At 47.6% G+C, this 19,266-nt stretch overlaps 2 protein-coding genes across 7 annotated transcripts in view; one reads left to right on the top strand and one right to left on the bottom strand.

Moving 5' to 3' along the window:
- Positions 1 to 683: 683 nt before the first annotated feature.
- Positions 684 to 6,274, top strand: DNASE1L3 (deoxyribonuclease 1L3). The gene is made up of 8 exons (XM_071550841.1): positions 684 to 1,033; positions 2,432 to 2,520; positions 3,152 to 3,244; positions 3,538 to 3,650; positions 4,144 to 4,256; positions 4,613 to 4,770; positions 5,615 to 5,711; positions 5,925 to 6,274. Exons 1-8 carry the CDS (start codon positions 902 to 904, stop codon positions 6,051 to 6,053), a joined length of 924 nt encoding a protein of 307 aa, XP_071406942.1. The 5' UTR covers positions 684 to 901; the 3' UTR covers positions 6,054 to 6,274.
- Positions 6,275 to 15,749: 9,475 nt separating this feature from the next.
- Positions 15,750 to 19,266, bottom strand: part of FLNB (filamin B) — a 72,291-nt gene continuing 68,774 nt past the window's right edge. For all 6 annotated transcript variants that reach the window (XM_071550834.1, XM_071550840.1, XM_071550836.1 and 3 more), the window contains 2 exons: positions 18,212 to 18,415; positions 15,750 to 17,533 (listed from right to left, as the gene is read on the bottom strand). In XM_071550834.1, the coding sequence (XP_071406935.1) occupies positions 17,346 to 17,533; positions 18,212 to 18,415 (392 nt within the window). In that variant the 3' untranslated portion in view covers positions 15,750 to 17,345. The remainder of the gene's footprint in view (positions 17,534 to 18,211; positions 18,416 to 19,266) is intronic.

Below are 19,266 nucleotides of genomic sequence, written 5' to 3'. Positions count from 1 at the left end.
TCCCAGAGAAAAGGAGGCGGACATGAAAGCACCCTGTAAGCACAGGAATAAAAATCCAAGACACTTAAAGAGGTCATTTAGCTTGACTTCTTGTTGTACTGCCTGCCATTATATTTGATTGGGGGCCAAAAAACGTGTCTCTGGTTGAGGGCTGACATGTGGCAGAGGATTAAGGGAAAGCAGAGAGATGGTTTCCCTGCAAAAGCCACCTTGCCATCCAAGCCATCCCACCTGCAGCATCCTCAGCTCAAGTGTTGTTTTAGCCAAACTTGTGCCCCCTTCCACCACACAGCCCAACTGAGACCCACATGCACAAACCAAGACAGCTGGGCTGGGAACATCTGGCCAGGAGTTTGAAGGACAGTGTTGCGGAGTCACATATCATCCCATGCCTGTCTCACTGCCCATTCCAATGGGGCTCCTGGTACCCTCCAGAAACTCCTCTTCTACCCCCTGCTGCTTCACAGACCCTTTCACCATCTGCCCCATCCACCTCCTGGTCTTGACCTCTGGTCTGGTGTGGCTCAGGAGCTTGGTCCTGGCCCAGCACTGCCCAGAGTGGTCCTAGCTAGTGCCCAGTCATGGCAAGCACCCCACAATGGGTGTCTCCCTGGGGGAAGGGATGCTGGGCTCTGGTGGAGCAGTTGCTCTGCCAGGATGGGGAAGCTGGCACAGCAGAGATGGTTTTCCGTCTAGGCAGAGGTTCAAAGTCTTCATGCTGCTTTGTGCTGGGAGATGAAAATGAGGGAAAGGAGGAAATGGTGATTCCTGTTCGTGATGGATACAGCTGACTGCTCAATTTGACCTCCCAACCAGCCACAGAGGGACGGAGGCATAAGCACACACACATACATAATTAGAGGCACGCTCACAGCAACTCATTTTGCCCAAGTCCCTGAAGATGTTGCTCCTCTTCTTACTTTCACTCTTCAATTTCAACTCAGCTTTGAGTCTAAAACTCTGTTCCTTCAATGTGAGATCTTTTGGAGCAACTAAAACAGCCAGACCTGAAGTCGTCGATGCTGTGGTAAAGGTACGTTTGATTGCCTGGATGAGATGGACACTGAGTTTTCTGAGGGTTTCCTAGCTGTGGAATGTTGCACTTTATTTATCTTTCACTTTAGTTTTCTTTTCAAGTGAAAAAATGAGTGCATAATTTAAAAAATATTATACTCTTAAAGTAAAAATCAGCCTGTGGTTGAACAGGATTTTTGCTGTTACTTTAGCCTGCATGAGAATAGAAAACATTTGCTGTTTCCTTTGGAAATGGAGTTAGGAAAAGAGGAAAACCTCAGTGTACAGTAAAAATAATTTTCGCTTTGAATCCACAGAGCTTTGTTTTGTGATACATTATTTACCTTCCTTATGTGCTAATTATTCTGAAATATTCTTGTGTAATTAAACCTATTCTCAGGACGGCAGAGTATCTGCCATGTGAGTCTGGTACAAATCTGAAAAGCCCAATTGCTAATTTATGTAAGCAAACCCTCACCATTAGGCTGCCTCTGCAGCAGTTGAAGATAACTCTGCATTCTAAAAGAACCCCATTTTAGACTTCTGGCTTTTGCAAGTGCCCTGCAAGATGCTACAGTAAGGGAGGACGTGGTGCTCGGTGTTGGTGGGGTGGCTGTGTGCCCTGAACAGCGCCAGCAAGGAAAGGCACCACGTAGTTGAGTTTTAATGCTTTCATTGCAAACTGCCAGACAAGATGGGTTTGCTTGGGCTTTGAGTTTCCAGACCGTTCTTATTGTACTGTCATCTCTGTGGTCAATATATACTAAATTATGGGTAATTTAGGTAATTATGGATAAGTTTCAGGGGGTAAAAAGGAGCTTTTTTTTTTTTTTTCTGAAAGAAATCACCCACAAAGTTTAAAGAAAATGAAACCAGGGGCAGAAAAGCCCCTGACCACGTTGGGCTGGGTGTGAACAGGGCTTTGCCATGGGGAAAGGCGGCAGCAGCTGAGGGAGCTGAGCCCTGCAGTGCCCCTGAGCTGTTCAGCCTGTTTTCAAACAGGAGGTTGCTTTGGGCTCCAGGGGCTATTCCAGAGAGGTCTGCAACAGACTAGGACAGGTAAATGCTGACTGTAAGGAACGGGGGGAGCTGGCAGGGGCAGCACCCCAGCAGTGGTGGGGGGGGATCAGGCTCACAGCAGTGGCTCCTGTTGCCTCTTCCCCTCCACACTTCCTCCTCAGGGGCAAGTGCAGAAGTTTGTCACTAAATCTGAAACCACTCTGCTCCCAATTTCCCTCTCACAGCGCATGCTGGGGCGCACAGCAGCTCTGAAAGCAGAAGGGCTGTGCTCCAGATGCTTCTCCGTTCCCATGGTCCCAGGCTGAGGGCCAGTTCTTCCACAAAGGACTTCCCCCACACCAGCAGTCACTCCAAAACCCAGCACGTGTAAACTTCCTCCTGCTCCTTCTCCTTGCAGATCATTTCTCGCTGTGACATCATGTTGCTGATGGAAATAAAGGAGCCCAAGAACCGTGTTTGTCCTCTCTTAGTGGAGAAGCTCAACAGGTAGGGTGGCCATGGGCAAATGCGCAAATATTGAGAAAGATGCTTGGCAAGAGCCTGTGCTCTGCTCAGCACCACCTCACCAGGACAAAATCTTTGGATATGGGCTATGTCCCAGCATTGAGGAAGGACCAGCCTCTGGCAGTCTCGCTGAGGGACAGGAGCAAAGCCAGCTCCAAACCACTATAGAACACATTTTTAAATCAGTATAACCAAGTTAGATTCAACTTGCTACAGATTAATTCCCAAAGGAAAAAGAAGGGAAGGGAAATACCCTCACTAGGCTGGCACCAGGCTGCAGCGGGACAGCCACCTTCCTGCAGGGCTGGGAATTGCTTTAGATCAGGGATTGACAGCCTGGAGTGACAGCTCAGACCAAACAGCAGCGTTTGGCTGGCTGGATGCGAGACCCAGATGAAGGAGAGGCAGAGGCTGCAGTGAGCAGGGTGAAGGTGGAATGAAAAGCCAGCACTGCAGCAAGGGCCCAGCTTCTGTGGAGGGTTTAATGTCTTTACTCACCTGTCTCTGAGGTCAGGCAGGCAATGTCCCATACCCTTGGGCACGGGCAAAATTACCTCCCTCTCAACTCCTTTTGAGTGCAGAAATAAACTCAGGAACACCCCTTTCCTTCCAGTCAGCTGAAGGGGCCAAAGGAGGAATACAGGTGCATCACCAGCCAGAGGCTGGGAAGGAACAGCTACAAGGAGCAGTACGCATTCATTTACAGGTGAGTGAGCACCCTTCATGAGTAAGCCAGCCCTCACCCTGCCCTCTGGGTCAACATCCCACAGAAACAGGCTGGACATGATGGTGGCTTTGCTCTGAGGGAGCTGGAGAGATGCGGCTGTGCGGGTGGAATGGGCTGTGTCTGGGTGTGGGGATCATCCCAGACAACCACCAGTGCTGCTGTATCCACCCCAGACCATGTCCCAGAGTCCAGATCAGAGCATGGAGTCAGTGTTAGACATGTCCCAGCAAGCCATGAATGTGACATCCCATATCCTGTTCATTCTGCTGCAGGCAACATCTGGTATCAGTGAAACAAACCTACCAGTACCCTGACACACAGCCTGGGGATGAGGATGTCTTCTCCAGAGAGCCCTTTGTCACTTGGTTCCAGTCTCCAAAAACTGGTGAGATGTTTCAGAAACATGTCATCATCCCACTGGTGAGTCAACAAGGCAGCACTGGCTGGACCCAAGCATGTTGGGGGCAGGCTCAAGGGGCCACATGCAACCCCACACTGCTTTTCCTTCCAAGACCAGCATTTTTCCTTTCCAGGAAAGGCTGCAGCCCAGCACATGCTGCAGCCCTAGGAAAGCCTCTGCCACCACCATAGGAAGTGGTTGGTGGATGGTCTCCATGCTGCTGGTACAGCCATGGGAGCAGCTACTGCTGTGGGTGCTGAGTCAGGGTTTGCCTGCACTGGCACAGCATCTCAGGCTCAGCCGAGTGCCTGGAGGGGAATTTTGCAACCACACAGAGATTGCTCCTGGTCCACAGTCAGAGCAGAAGCTGTTCCTTCCTCAGAAAAAAACCCTTTTTTCCAAGTCAGTCTCAGTTTCTTTGTGACTTATTGTCTGTTTAACCATTATGTTTTTCCTCTTCTTCTGCTTTGCTTTTAAGCTGTCAATGAGTTTGCTATAATCCCTCTGCACACCACACCAGACACTGCAGTGCGAGAGATTGATGAGCTCTATGATGTGTATTTAGATGTCAAACAGCGCTGGAAAACTGAGGTTGGTTGCTACATCTGTGTTACTACCAGGGCTTTGGTACTGAGTCACCTGGCACACTATTCACAGCTGATAACCTAAAAACCATTGATAACAACTCCCAGGTCTTCAGTGTCTCTTTGATGTATTTTCATTGAATTCTCCCCATTTTATGCAGTAAACTTGATCTCCCAATAACATTGTCATCAGCATGCCCTGTTGTGCCCAGCAGAAGGGAGAAGTCCCACTGCACTCAGAGAGCAGCTGCTGTTTGAGCTGTAATGGCTGTTGGGAGCATCCATGGTCCTCAAAAGTCCTCGTCAGTCTTCTTTTGCAGAGCTGATCTCCTGGTAACTTTTGAAAACTCTCCTACCTTTCAGAACTTCATCTTCATGGGGGACTTCAATGCTGGATGTAGCTATGTTCCCCAAAAACAGTGGAAGAACATCCGTCTGAGGACTTACTCCGAATTCATCTGGCTAATCGGTGACAAAAATGACACAACGGTGAAGAGCAGCACAAGTTGCCCATATGACAGGTAAAGGGCCAGTGCCAAACCACTCACTGGTTGTGACATCTGAGTGACAAAATATACCAAAAGGTGTCAGTGACCAACAAAGATAACAAATATACATGAGGCCATCAAAGATAAAACAGTGTCAGGAGAAATGTGATCCAAATACTTCTAGTCAGGAGCACAAAGCCCTTTGCAGACCTGCAGGTGAGTAGGTTTGGAGAACAGACAGGATTTCAAACAAGAATGAGCCGTTGTTGTGGCTCAGGTAGGGGGGGATGACAGGCCATTTGGTAGCACTTCTCATCCACAGGGAGCTCTGCAGACAGACACCTGGTGGAAGGTGCTCCCACCTTTCCCATGCCAGCATTGCACCATGACTTTTGCTGTTACATTTGTAATTTGCATTCACAAATGCAAAGCCAGGTTCTTCTTGGTGAGGGGACACATGCGGTGAGTCTGCTGCCACTGCAGTTCCCTCACAGGGACAAAAAGTACATCAGCTGTTAGAGCCCAGAGTCCCCTTGCAGAATGAGCTGCTGGATCTAAGCAGGACTTCACTAAGGCGTCCTGTGATTTTTGTATCCAAAGCAGGGCTTTGAACTTGACAGCACTGTTAGGTGGGTTTAGACAGAAGTAATTTAACATTAGCCTCCAAGGCCAGTGCATGCCAAGATATTTAGGTGCCTTGCTGCCAAGGAAGCACCTAAAGGAGCTGACATCTCTGTGTGGGAAGCCCATGGGTAAGGAGAAACTATACATAGCTGTGACTCAATGAAGGCCACCTCTCTGGCCACCAGGTCAGTGTAGTGTGGCAGCTGCTGGTCACACACCCCATCACAGCACCCCATTCGCTTGTTCCTTGCAGGATCGTAGTCAGTGGACAGAAGCTCATCCACGCTGTTGTGCCACACTCTGTCAATATCTTTGATTTCCAGAAGGACTTTCAGATGAGCGAGGACCAGGTAGGCACAGCACAGCCCCTGCAGCAGTGGGGCAAGGTCTAACACAGAAGCACAAAGCCAGCGGTGCCCAGGCAGTTCTGAACGTGGTCCTGGCCAAAAAACTGCTGCATCCTCCTAAAGTGGTGCAATGCTTGAGCTGCACCTCCCCACACACAGGGCAGGGCTTGGAGAGAGGGTGGGCAGCTCCCAACCCCCTGCGCCCTTCTCTTGCAGGCGCTGGGGGTGAGCGATCATTTCCCGATAGAATTTGAGCTAAAAGCAAAAGGTGGCTTCTTCAACTGGCTGAGATCAAAGTTTTCAAGGAAGAGGAGACCAAGGAAGAGCCGTCAGTCGAGATCATGATTCTGCTGAGTCCTCAAGCATGGCATGGAAATACTCGAATGCCAACAGATCTTGTGGAAGACTGGTGTAAATATACTCACAGCAAGTGCAATATTTAGTGGAAAACCCCTCCCAAATATTTGGTTAAGGTTCAAATGTTTTGGGTGTGAAGGCAAAATAAACCTTCAGGTTATTTTCTTCATTGTATGCAGAAATAAATCAGCTAGAAGCAGCACACTCTACTTACTGTACCTGTTGCAAATGCAAGGAGCTACTGCAAGAGTAAAATACCTCTGTGTGCTTTACCTGCAGCACCTGAAGGGCAGGGATCTCCACACATTCCTGTGGGCTCTGGAGCTCTGCCATTCTTCTGTGGGGGCAAAAGGATTAAAAAGACCCTTCTCCATGGTGTGTGTGTGTCTGTGTGTGTGTGTGTGTCTGTGTGTGTCTGTGTGTGTCCGTGTGTGTGACTGTGTGTCTGTGTCTGTGTGTCTGTGTGCGTGTCTCTGTGTGTGTGTCTGTGTGTGTGTCTGTGTGTCTGTGTGCACTTCAGAGCTGCAGCCAGCAGGACACGAGTCTGTGCCTGGTGGTTTTCAATGAGCATGTTGCTGAATTTAGAGTATTTCTCGGTGGGAGTTTGAAACTGTTCACAGCACTGAGGGCTTGGGGAAAGACAGACATAAAAGACAGAGGGACAGGCCATGAGAACCCCTTTTCGGCACCAGCTCAGCTTGGAGCAGCAGAAAGCTGGTGGTTCTCACCCCTGCTTGTCTGCCTGCAGCACTGAGGGGAGACATCCTGTGGATCCCAGCTGACTCAGCTGCCAACAACGGGCAATGAAATTCACATTAAAACCTGATTTCAGCATCCTGACATGAAAGTGAGCTGCATCCCTCCCCCTCCAAAAAAAAAAACAACCCTCTCCATGGCAGCCCAAAGTCCTCTGATGAACCAGTTAATGATGATTATTTAACGTAGTGGTACAGCAATCTGTTTTCCCAGCTCAGCCCACAGGCTGTATTTAGTGCAAACCAAACCCTGTCACACAGATGGCATCTGAAAAGTGGGAATAATCCAACTGTTAGTAGAAGCAAATTTTCTTCTCCCTTCATCAGTGAGCCCAGGGCTGCCTGCTGAAGGGGCAGGGAGAGCAGGCAAGAGGGGCTTTGTGTGCAGGAAAACAGTTTGGCCTTTGTGAAACTCACTGTTCAGCGAGAAGGAATTTGAGGAAAGAAACTAAATCAAGATAAAGTTATCCCAGGGGTGTGTGTGCAAGGCAGACAACAAATCCTCCAACTTTCAGTAGCAATTAAACTTGAAATGATACAGCATTTCATAAGCTCCCTTGATTATACTGCAGTCAAGGCAAAGGAAAGAGGCTGATTTAAACCAAATATTTACATTGGAATTTTTATAGAGATGCCACTGTCTGGCTGACAGGAGTGATGGCTCCTGTAAAGGCTGAAATCAGTCTGAGTCTCTGGCCTCATGTCTCGCTCCTACGTAAGTCCTTTCTGTCTCTTGACTTTCAGAAAGGAACAGTGCACAAAAGAATAAATCATGCTCCAAGAAAGCAATAATGGACACATTCAGTCATGAAAAGATGTAATTATGACTAAGTTTTACTGAAAATATTTGTCCTTATTTGTGATACTGAATGTAGCCCTTTACCCAGCATTTGGAGATAAAAGATGTAGCCGGAGAGCAGCCTCGGGAGTGATGTCACTGCCTGTAGGTCTGGAGCTCTGTGCTGGGTTTGACTGGGATGGAGTGAATTTTCTTCACAGCAGTTGGACGGGGCTGTGTTTTGGATTTGTGCTGAAAACCATGTTGGTAACACAGAGTCAAGGCATTTTCTGCCTCTCATCCCACCAGCAAGTTGGTTTGGATCACACAAGAATTTGGGAGGGGCCAGCAGACCACCACTGACCCAAGGGATATTCCATACCATATGGAGACAGGCTCAGCACGCAAAGCTTGGGAAAGAAGAATGAATGAGAGGACTTTCAGAGTAATGGTGTTTGTCTTCCCCAGTAACCATTATGTGTGATGGAGCCCAGTTTTCCTGTGTATGGCTGAACAGCTGCCGGCCCATGGGAAGTGGTTAAGGAAAACCTTGTTTTGCTTTGCTTATTAAACTGTCTTTATCTCAACCTACCATTTTTTTCAGTTTTACTCTTCTGATTCTCTCCTGTCCCACCTCTGGGGAGTGAGTGAGCAGCTGTGTGGGACTGAGGTGTCAGCTGGTGTTAAACCACAACAAACTGCTGTTGCAGAGATGCTGAGCATTTGGCCAACAGAGAGACATCTTAATGCAAAATGATGCTCCTCCCCAGAGAGCTGGGACACAGTTTTGTGAAATTCACAGCCGAGAAACAGCATCTGTGCTCAGACTGTAATGTTTGATAGGGGCTGGGAGGTGTCCAAAGCTCCTACTGTCAGCACAGTCAGTTTCTATAGATATTCCTGTGTTTATTCCATACATTCATTAGACAATATTATAATTACATCCTAAAATGTTTCACAGTTCATGTCATCTCTAGATTTTCTCCACTGGGGATCACTACTCAGCTGTCCCAACTGCAAGGGTTTTCAAGTTGTTCCAGCCTGCAGGAGCCTCAACATATTATGCAGCCAGAACAAAGTTTCTCTTTTTGATGAATGAGGCTTCTTGAGCTTTATTTATGATCAAACAGAAGTTTTACACTGGGAATCTGAAATTTCTGTAAAGACTTCATCTCCTGCAAGCCAGGTGTCAGATCATGCAAGAGAAACAAAGAGGCTCTTTAGAAACTGAAAACTGTTTCCACTCCAGCAGGCCTGGCCAGGTGAGAACATAGAGCAGATAGGATACTGCTGAACAAAAAGTTCAAAAAGCCACTGATCCCTCAGGTCTGGGTCCTTGGGAAACCCTTCTACAATGCATGGTGTTGGAGGCATCCTCACTTCCCACTGCCCCATGGAGAGACTCCTCCTCAGCCCACAGAAGGTCCCTGCTGCCCTGCTCCTGGGATGGAGCCGGCGCTGATCCTCATCCTGTGGAAACCCACACAGGATGGTTTTAACTGCCTTGGGGGTGTGAGTACCTAGGCAGGAAAACCCCCAGAACACACAGCAGCAGCCCAAGGCAGGACTGCCACCTCTCTGCAGGCTCCATCATCTCTGCTGGCCAGGATTTTTCCATCTGCACCTTCACCTGAAGAGGGCACATGTCCCTCTCCTGGCCTTGGCACTGCTCCTCACTGATCCAGAGTGGGCCCCAACACCTCTCTTCCTTGTCCACATGACAAGAAACTCTTTGACCCTGAGCAAGGCTCTGCCCAACTCCTTTTGTCTCCTTTGACCTATGGCAGCAATGAGGACGCAGGAGAGCTGGTACAAAACCCCACAGGATCCTGGCTCGTTCAGGGTCTGTACATCCCCCCCCACAGACGGATGGAGCGTGCACTGTGCTTGAACATGCATGATTAGGGGAACATTAAAAAATTATATATAAACCATCACCAAGCAAATGTGCTGGAATGTGCTGTTTAACAAACTGGACAGAAGGATAGGGGCCAGCTGGAACAGGAATTGTCCCCTTTCTGCATCTTGGTCAGTGTCCCCAGTTCTTAAGGCCTTTGGTGCAGCAATATCCATGTCAGTTTATATCCACATTCAGTTTGCTTTCCTGAAAGTTTGTGCATGAATGCACACAGACATGAGCAATTCAAGCCTGGACACCCTCCAAAGCTCCCACTTCTTCCCCACCATGTGGGCTAAGAAGAGAAGCAGGTGCAAAGCCACCACTGATGGCATTTAGGCTGGGACATACATGCATCCTGTTTGTTTGGAAAAGACCTTTAAGATCATTGAGTCCAACTGTTAACCCAGCACTGCCAAGGCCACCACTGACCCGTGTTCCTAAGCACCAGATCCACATGTTTTGAGAACACTTCCAGGGACAGGGACTTCCCTGGGCAGCATGTGCCAACACTTGACAGCCTTTTCAGTGAAATATTTTCCACAATATCCAATCTAAATCACCCCTGGTGCAACTTTAGGCCCTTTCCTCTAGTCCTGTCACTTGCTACTTAGGAGAAGAGACCAACTTCCTCCTGCCTGCACCCTCTTTTCAGCTACCTTTAAAGTGAAAAGGTCCCCTTGAGCCTCCTTTTCTCCAGACTAAACACCCCCATGTTGCAGCCCGATTCAGGTGGGCCTGAGTGACCACCTTACAGGTTTCGTTTTCACCTTAAAAGGACATGTTTCCAGCCTCAACCAATTGGAGTCAGACCACCGCATCTGGGGCGGGGTCACTTGAGGTCATATATACCTGTGTTTTTGAATAAACTTGGGATTTGCTTTACATCACATTGGTGTGTGCAGTCTCCACTAGGCTTGGCGACAACACCCCCAGCTCCCTCAGCTGCTCCTCATAAGACGTGTGCCCAAGACACTTCACCAGATGTTCGGTCACATACAGATGTGCAGGAAACAACTGAGCTACAGCCCTAAAAAGGCTGTGTTGTGCTATCACACAGCAGGGCTGGTAGCACTGATAGCAAAATCAAAGGCAGAAAAATTAAAGAGACTACCAGCGTGGGATTGCTGAAACCAGCAGCTGGTGTGAGCCTGGCAGCTTCAGGGCTCTCTCAGCCTTGGGGGTATCATGGGGAGCACTCTGTGCCTCAGGCTGGACTTGGCCACTCACTGAACGAACATCCGACACAGAAAAGGACCAGGAGGGGAGCAGGACCTCCCTAGGCAAGGCTCATGTGGCACCCACGAGGAGTTTTTTCAGCCCCTCTGTAGCCCAGAGCTCAGTGGTCCCTGACGGGGGCTTTTCTCTGCCAAGCAAGCTGGGGAAATGAAGAGCAGGAGGTAAGGACAGCAGTCACCTTTCTCCTGCCGTTATTCAAAGGTAAAACAATTTGAAAAAATCACTTTGCCCCCCTCCACCTATGAGTCGCTAAAAGCATTTACACACCCCGTCAGCCTCTTGCCCACAATAACGCGTTTTCCCCTCCTGCAGGACGCCTGTCCCTCCCCGCATGGGGAGCCCTGCACACAGTAAATATTACCAGGGCCCCCTCTGGCGGTGTCGCTGTAAGTCCCACTGTCCGGGAGGCTTCCCGTGACATTCACACCCAGACCCTCAGCACAGCCAGCACACCCAGCCACGCCAAGGAAAACGGGATGTCACACTCACCTGGGAGCTGGTGGACCCGCATCCCCCGCGTGTGTCCATACAGAGCTCTTCATTCACGCAGAGAGCCCCTGGCTGACCCCCTGTCTGTAAATGAGTTTGCAACAAAAAGGGAGCACTTCCTTGGCTCCAGGCCTGGTTATTCATTGCCCACAGTTATTTAATGGGGAACACACTGCCATGACCTTCACAAGGCAGCCCTGCTCGAAGGCAGCAGCTCCCAGCCCCAGGTGCTGACAGGTTATGGGACACATCCTCTCCAGGGACCCCTTGGTGTCCCTGCCATACCTGCACCAGGAGCATCAGCACAGCTGGCTTGGTCCAGCAGCAGCCACAGCCTTTCCTGATGCCCAGCCCCTCAGGGTGTCTTCCAGTGACTGGGCTTCTGCTCTTTGGTGATTTGTACCTGGTTTTGGGGAAGATGCAAGGTCGTTCTGGCCACCATCCCCTCGCTGCCAGAGACACCACCAACCCCTTCTCCAGTGCCAGGGGAAACTGTTGGCTTCAGGGGCTCTTTCTGCAGCCATAGTTGGAAGGGACCCACAAAGATCATTGAAGTCCAACTCCTGTCCCTGCACAGGACAACTACAAAAATCATACCACGTGCCTCAGGAGTGTTGTCCAAAGAGTTTGTGAACTATGACAGCCTGGGTGCTGTGACTGCTTCCCTGGGGAGCCTGTTCAGTGCCCAATCACCCTCTGGGTGAAGAACCCTTTCCTAATATCCAACCCAAACCTCACTGAGCCAGGTTTAGACCATGTTCCTCTCCATCATCCTGAGGGCTCAGGGACTCAACCTCTGCACTCTCACCTTGTATAAATCACAAATGCCCTTTCTCTGCGGGCTGGTTTTCTAGCTGGTGTGAAATACAAGGTTAAATACTTTCTGTGCCATTTTAAATATAGTGTGTCTACTGCCAGTGTTTGCAGGGGCAATTTTCTGTTAGACAGGAGACAGACTTATAGGAATGAATTTTCATACTGGCAAACTAATGAGAAACCTTCCCTGAAAAGCTCTGCAAATGCTGGCATTGAGACATGACCACTTTCTGTGCCTCTCTGCTGGGAGGAGGGCTTGACCCCAGGCATTTTTGAGGAAGCCAGATGCAAAATCCCACCCTCCAAACAAAACACCCTAGCTGGACATCACTGTCAGAAAGAAATACCCTCCTGGCAGAGCCAGCTCCTCCATGGGGCCCGAAGGACTCACAGGCTTCCAGCTCAGCAGGGATGTAAATATTTGCAGGACCAATGTCTGCAGAAAGGCAGCTCAGCACAGGAAAGAGCTGTCAAACATACCTCTGGGTCCTGCTAAATCATATTTTCCTATTAATTTTTTTAAAAAAATCATAAATACTAGCCTTTCGGTCATGTTATATAAAGAATGTGCTTTAAATCTCAGTCAAATTAATAGCGACAGGAGCTATAAATCCAGCCTGATTTAGTGACAATGTTTTTTCTAAGTGTGCAATATAAATTCATAACCATGAAAATTAACTCTGAAAGTCTGAGAAATTCTGAAAAGCCATTTAAAAGCGCTTTCTCAGGAGGCCCTGGGGAAGCAGCCCGGCACAAGAGGGGGGCCTGGCAGCAGGGCTGTTTTGATAACCTTCAGCGAAAGGGACCTGAGAATATGAACCATTTCTGGAGGCTGTGGAGGAAGAAATTGCTGTTGCCCTCCCTGCTGCTTCTCCAGCTCAGATGGAGCCATGAAGATGTGGCATCTCATGGTGGGGTGGGAATGGGAATAGAAGTATCTCTAAGTTACTGTAACACAGAGAAAAATTACTTTTAAAAATAGACATTTGATTACAGGAGTTTGGGATGCCTAAAGGTTCAGGTAGGTACCAGGTGGGTTTGCTCCCAGCCTGCAGCAATACAGCAGAGCTGGATGTCCTGGTACATGTCCTGCACCGCTGCTGTTGGCAGCAAAACTACTTTCTGCTACTCTGGATGTGGACAGGAGATGTGAAAAATATAAAAAAATAATAAAAGAAAGAAGTTCTTCCAACTCAGCTGGCACAGAGCTCAGAATAAACACCCGAGGGTGCAGCCAGCAGCTTTGCAAGACCCCATCACTCACATGCCAGTGGGTGCAGAGCTGCCCCTGACCTGGCAGAGGCCAAACTGGCAACCAGTTTCATTTGGTTCATGGGAGAGCATGGCACAGCCAGCTGTCATAATAACAAATGGCTTGGAAAGAGCCTTTCCTCAAACAAACAAAACACACTGTGTAAAAAGCATCGTGCCATTCCCTGAGTTAACTTTCATGCAACTCGATCCCAGTTTCTGTCAAGTGATGTCTGTTTATACGTAACCACCTTGGACAGGTTTTTAAATGTGATTTATACTTAGTTTGCTCCCTTTTTTGTTAGGTAAGAAAGGTGCATTGTCTGCACTGCAAGTACTTTTCAATATGGGGTAAAAAAAACAAATTGAAAAATAAAATCAAATCTGTTTAAAACAAATACATGTAGAAGTTAAAAGCGAGTAGAAAGAAAAGCAGTTTCTGGATTGGAAATTTCACGATCTCACTTTCCACAGACAATTAGAGGGAAAACTAATTACAGGGTTTGCACAATCTGACGAAAGCCAGAGCTCTGCTGAGGAACAGTCCCAGCACCCTCATTACTAACGCACCCAACAGACGTCAGAACAGCTCAGGGCTTTTGGGGGATGAATGGAGATCCAGCCTGAACACACAAAGTGCTCTGCACTGTCCCAGCCCTGGAGACTGACCCTCAAAGTAACATTTTAAAAAAAATTAAGTATACTGGATTATCTTTATATATAGACACATATAATTCAGTGATTAATTTGAAGCAATTAAAAGATTAAATAATTTGAATTATTAAAATAAACACTGGGATATTTTATATTATTATAATAATTTGTTAATTATTGTTATTTAAATAAATATGCGTATTTAATTTATTATAGATACTCAATTAGAGCTGCACAAGATGAAATCAGTTCTCAGTTTTGAGCAGTGCCCCATCAGTATACGAGATATTTGTCATGCTGGCTGCAGAGATGGCCATGGCCATCAGAAACATGGAGGCAAGGCCAGGGACACCCAGAGGGTCTGAAGAGGGAACTCCAACTGCTCCCCACACCAAAGGAGAAGGGCAGTGGGCAACAAATGCAGGTGAGACCCCAGGGTATGGCAGGAACAAGCACAGCACAAGGCCAGGGACTCCACAGGGCAGACAGGGAGTGACAGACAGGCCGAGTGTGCAGGTTGTCAGGAGCTCTAAAGCCCCTGCTCTCTGTCCACTGAAATGTACAAGTGCATCAAACCCCACTGATATCAGGCAGGGGGAGGGAATGCTTTGGAGAGCTACCATCCCATGGGAACTGGTGTGCTGCAGGGACTTACCTTCCACCACCCACCCAAACAGACCCTGAACCTCCTGGGAGTAAAGTGGGTTCCAGCATATTTTCCTATGTGGCAGTGCCCTGATTTAGGGGCTGCCCTGGGTCACTGGCCACCGGGGGTCCAGATGCTCACAGGACAGCTTGGGCCAGTTGAGGAGGGATGGATGAGTTCCCAGTGGGACGGACTCACAGGCACTAGGTGGCCAAATCCTACTGCAAATCAGCACCAAGGAGAGACTAGAAACAACAAAAAAGAACTTAGAATTCAATCAAGTTGGCAGAAAATCACATCCACGGATACAAGGCAAAAATATAATGTCAGTCCTCTGCCTATAATGAACAAAGTGCATTTGAGATCATTGCAAGGCAACCCAGCAGGAGGCACTGGGGCACCAGTAACCCAGTGCACCAACACCCAGCCCAAGCCCAGTGCCATTAAACACAGACAAGGAGGCCAGACAAGGGCAGGATGACTGGGACACAGGGGTTACACAGGTGAGACACCCTGAAGGTTTACTCACCCCAACAGCTGTATCCAGGGTATTTCTTTTGTTTTGTTTAAAAACATTAAATAGGAGGTTCACACTGACGTAGCACAAGGATAATGAAACACAGTTAACTATAAAAAGGAAATAATCTGATAAACCTGGGGCAGGAAAGTCCTTGGCAGCCACTGCATCTCAGGTTTCACTGGGGTTTTTTCAGCAGGAGTGTGTTTGGGAAAACATCTGCTGGTTTCCATGGCTGTGTGCTGGAGCTGCTGGCCCCAGGTGCAGGGAGACACCTTTGGCAAACAACCCCAGGGAGCCTGGAGGAGCAGGGGCTGCTGCTGGAGTGCCCCAGGATCAGACCTATAACCCAGCTGGCAGCTCCAGGGACACACCAGTGCCAGCTCCACTGCCCCCATGCCTGGAGTCTGCGCAGGGGCAAAGTGGCACAGTATGTTTATGTCACAGCTTAAACTTCTGCCATTTTGTTTTATGGGGCAAAAAAAGGTTTCAGAGGGAAAAAAAAACATGAATGGCACTGAGGTTATGCCCAAATTTTCATGGCTACCTGCACGGCCCACGGGCTATCCAGTCTGCCTGAAGCTGCTGTGTGGTGTATTTTCAGTTTGAGCTTTACTGACTACATATGAAAGGAATCCAATGTTGTTTTTAACATGCACATTTTAATGAAGCAAACATTTCTATTTAATAAGTTATAAGATACAATTTTACAATCCTGCATTTTTATTCCAGTTTATTTTGTTTTAAATTCCTAGTTTACAATGTAGTGAGCATTTCACATTAAGGCACAAAAAAAAAGCACAGTAAAAAACCCCAACTTTATTTTCCCAATGACTGTGCTGGAGAGCAGTGCATCCACATGTAACTACAGAACCATAAGCATGAACTTCTCCCAAGGGACAGTGACATTTCAACAGGTTTTCAACAAATACTACCTTCTCCTAGTTGCAGAGTTAAAGCTCATTAGGAGAGTTTACTAAAGCCCCAGAGCTGACAGAAATTCAGATATGCACTTGGGAAGTAGCATGAAGTAATCTGGGACAAACAGACAAGTCATAAGGAATTTTCCACTCCCTGACCCTCAGCAACAACGCCTGTTGCAGCACGAAGGGGATTTCAGGAGATGAATGTGCTTCAGGCATGTCCTTGGACTGAGATACAATAAAACACCTTGCACCAGAGATGGGTTTGTTCATCGGTATTATTGCTATTATTTTTATTGCTATTACTGGTATGTTGCACACCTGCCCTCCCTCCCCACACCCCACTGCACCTGTGGGGCCCATTCCCAGACTGGCTTCTTTGCACCATCTCAGCTACTCCCGGGCCCATGGACTCCAGGAAAACCACTGGGCATCATCCCAGCACACCATGGTGCTCTGTCCTGCAGCAACTGTGGGTCACACAGGCCAGAGCTATCCCGGCTTGGCAAGTTTAGGGGGTTTAACCCAGCCAATCCAGAGGCTTGTTCTTAAAACAAAAACAGTGTGGGGAGTTACCTGTAAAGTTACAGAAACATCACAAGAATCCCAAGCTAATTAAAAACCACAAAAAGCTACCTGTCTAGAGTTACAAAGCATTAATATAGAAAGGCTGAAAGCTTCCAAAAAGTCGATTTCAATCTGCTTTTGGTTGCTATAAAAGATAAACTTTTTCTAAGTGTAAACCACTAGCAGAGCATTTTCAGAAACGTTTTAAATTTGACTGGTAAAGCCACTTATAGTAGCTTTTTATAATGTTAAGCATTAAAATTGATCAAGTATACAAAGGCACCTATTATAGTACCAGTTTTACCTCATTTCTTTACAGAAAAGAATTTGAACTGGGGACAGCCCAAGTCATGTTCCATAACTAAAATGTAAAGTCTCCAGTCAAATAAAATCAGTAGTTAAGATACCCAATTACAAAGACAAATTCCAGTTTTCAATTAACATCATAAGTCTTTAACACCCGCAAGGGAAATTAGTGTCTAGTCATCCACGTGATTCTCCAAACATTACAAGTGACCCGGACAGTACTGCAAAGGTACAATTTGAGGAGGATATTAAATAGATTGACATTAGGTTGGTAAGTAGGATAGAAGTGAAATGCTTGTAAAAAATAGTTACAGAGTTTACATCTGACTGCATTGAAATGTGAGCTGTGTGTATCTAGATACTGCATTTTGCAACAGGACTGCACCCAGTATAACTCTACATCTGAACTGCAAACGCAGGGACCGACTAACACTCGGCGGGTTTATGGAACGGTGACACGGAAGGGGCTCCCAGGGATGTGCTCGTCACCCCATTTCACTGCCAGGACATAATCACCCCTCTCCCTGACCACGTAAGTGACGTTGTACTGATGGCTGCCCAAATGCTTGATGGATACCTCTTCACATGGTATTGTAGGTCCATGGACACCAACTAACAGCATATTGGAACCTACAGGAAAATAACAGACTGTTAACATTCCTGAGCTTAAATAAGACAGCATGGTTGTCCCATAAAATACCGCCTCTGTAACCCAAGGATTTTGTCACTTTAATTTACAGAGTGGTAGTCTGAGGTATGGCACAGCTAATGTGGTATAAGAAGGAATTTTATTTTATAAAGCTTTCAGCCTCACAGAAGCAAGGGTTTATTTGTGCATTTTGCCAGATCTGATAGGGGACCACTATCTAACTGGAGCACAGGAGACATCAATGCTGCTTGTGAAAACGAGCTGGTACTGCTTTACAAGTACTTCATCAGAAGTTAATAGCAGGGGACAGCTGGCCTGTAATCCACTCTCCACATTGTTCCTGGATGATGATGATGAGCAGCACTCAAGGCAAATGGGAACAGCAAGCACTACATGCTACAATGCACCACAAGCAGATGCTTAAGTTCAACAACCTGTTTGTTGTCATGCCATACCTCTGTGGTTCTTTCAGGTGCACCTGGCTCAGATGAAGCCATTTGGAGGGGAACTGGCATCTTTACAGTGGAGTATTTAGAGTTTTTCTTTAGAACCAGATCAACACCTCAAGCTCTGAATTTTAACTCTGCAAGTTGGTTTAAGGAAAAAAAAGCCCAGCTAAACCCCCACCCTGAACACCCAGCTGGTTCCTGCATCCATACCTGCTTTGCTGCAGTCCACAGAGAAGGAACTTTTCTGACCCACAAAAGCCTTTGAGAGCCCTGCTCCCCGGGAAATCACTTTGCTGGCATCCGAGGTGGATTTGGGAATGGCGCTATAGCAAGTTTCGGTCGATGACCTTGTCACCGACTCTACCAGGATGGAAGAAGTTTCATTGGCACTGCCCGGGCTAACCAGTCGCTGTCCTGGAAACAGAGAAGATTTCTGACATTCAGATTCACCCCATCTGAGAGGCATTTATATGGAGGTTTCAAAACCCTCCTAATGACTAGCATGCATTCTGCATCCAAAATGCATTTTTGGAGAGGAGCAATTTCCTAGTTGGGTTTTTAAGCTGACATCTTCCAGCACTGCTGCCAACATCCCAACCCAGAGCCCTCAAGTGGCTGAAGGACCACAGGAACTTCAGGATTCATTAAGCAAAGCAGACTGCTTAAGAAGAGTTAATTGTGCTCCGATCACCAAATGCCAAAAATTAAACTCGAGTTGGCAGAAAAGCAGGTGCAATTTTGCAATAACCCACTTTGAAAGCAGAGCATGTTCCAGCCTGGGAGAGTGCAGTCCCTGCCACCCTCTCCCAAGAACATCCCCACACCTTGGGGACCAGGAGAGGATTTACTAGCTCAGGGACAGGAGTAGAAATGAGCTCCAGTCTGTGCTTAAACACAGTGCTGAAGAGAGAACAAGCTTCCTAAACCAGCCTTCCTCATATCACCTAAAAGCCTTCCAGATGTTACCAATCTTTGGTTAGGTGACACCTGCAGCAAAATGAGGCCAAGAGAGGCATCACTTATGATACAGGCAAGTAGGTTTCAGGCTTTGGGGTGAAAATGGGTAAATAAGTCACATTTCCCTTCTGCCAATGCAACATCCTGGCAGTGGATTAGGATTTAATATTCCCCCATGAAGCTATTTTATGGTCCACCACCAAGTCAAGCTGGTAAGCTCCATGACTACTGCTGCTGTAGCTGCTCCTGAGGCCCCTCATCTCGGCTTTGGAGGTGCTGCAGAGAAACATTTTGCTTCTCATGTTTTT

This window comes from Pithys albifrons, chromosome 3 (genome assembly GCF_047495875.1).
Source record: "Pithys albifrons albifrons isolate INPA30051 chromosome 3, PitAlb_v1, whole genome shotgun sequence".
NCBI lineage: Eukaryota > Metazoa > Chordata > Aves > Passeriformes > Thamnophilidae > Pithys > Pithys albifrons.
The sequence above is the reverse complement of the archived record's forward strand: the minus strand, read 5'-3'. Positions and strand labels throughout refer to the sequence as shown.

What these genes read in the sequence shown, in the direction of transcription:
- DNASE1L3 (XM_071550841.1), top strand. Translation starts at nt 902, where the DNA reads ATGTTGCTCCTCTTCTTACTTTCACTCTTCAATTTCAACTCAGCTTTG. An exon ending in TTAGTGGAGAAGCTCAACAG is followed by an intron (nt 2,521 to 3,151) that starts GTAGGGTGGCCA and finishes CTTTCCTTCCAG; the next exon opens with TCAGCTGAAGGGGCCAAAGG. An exon ending in TTCAGATGAGCGAGGACCAG is followed by an intron (nt 5,712 to 5,924) that starts GTAGGCACAGCA and finishes CTTCTCTTGCAG; the next exon opens with GCGCTGGGGGTGAGCGATCA.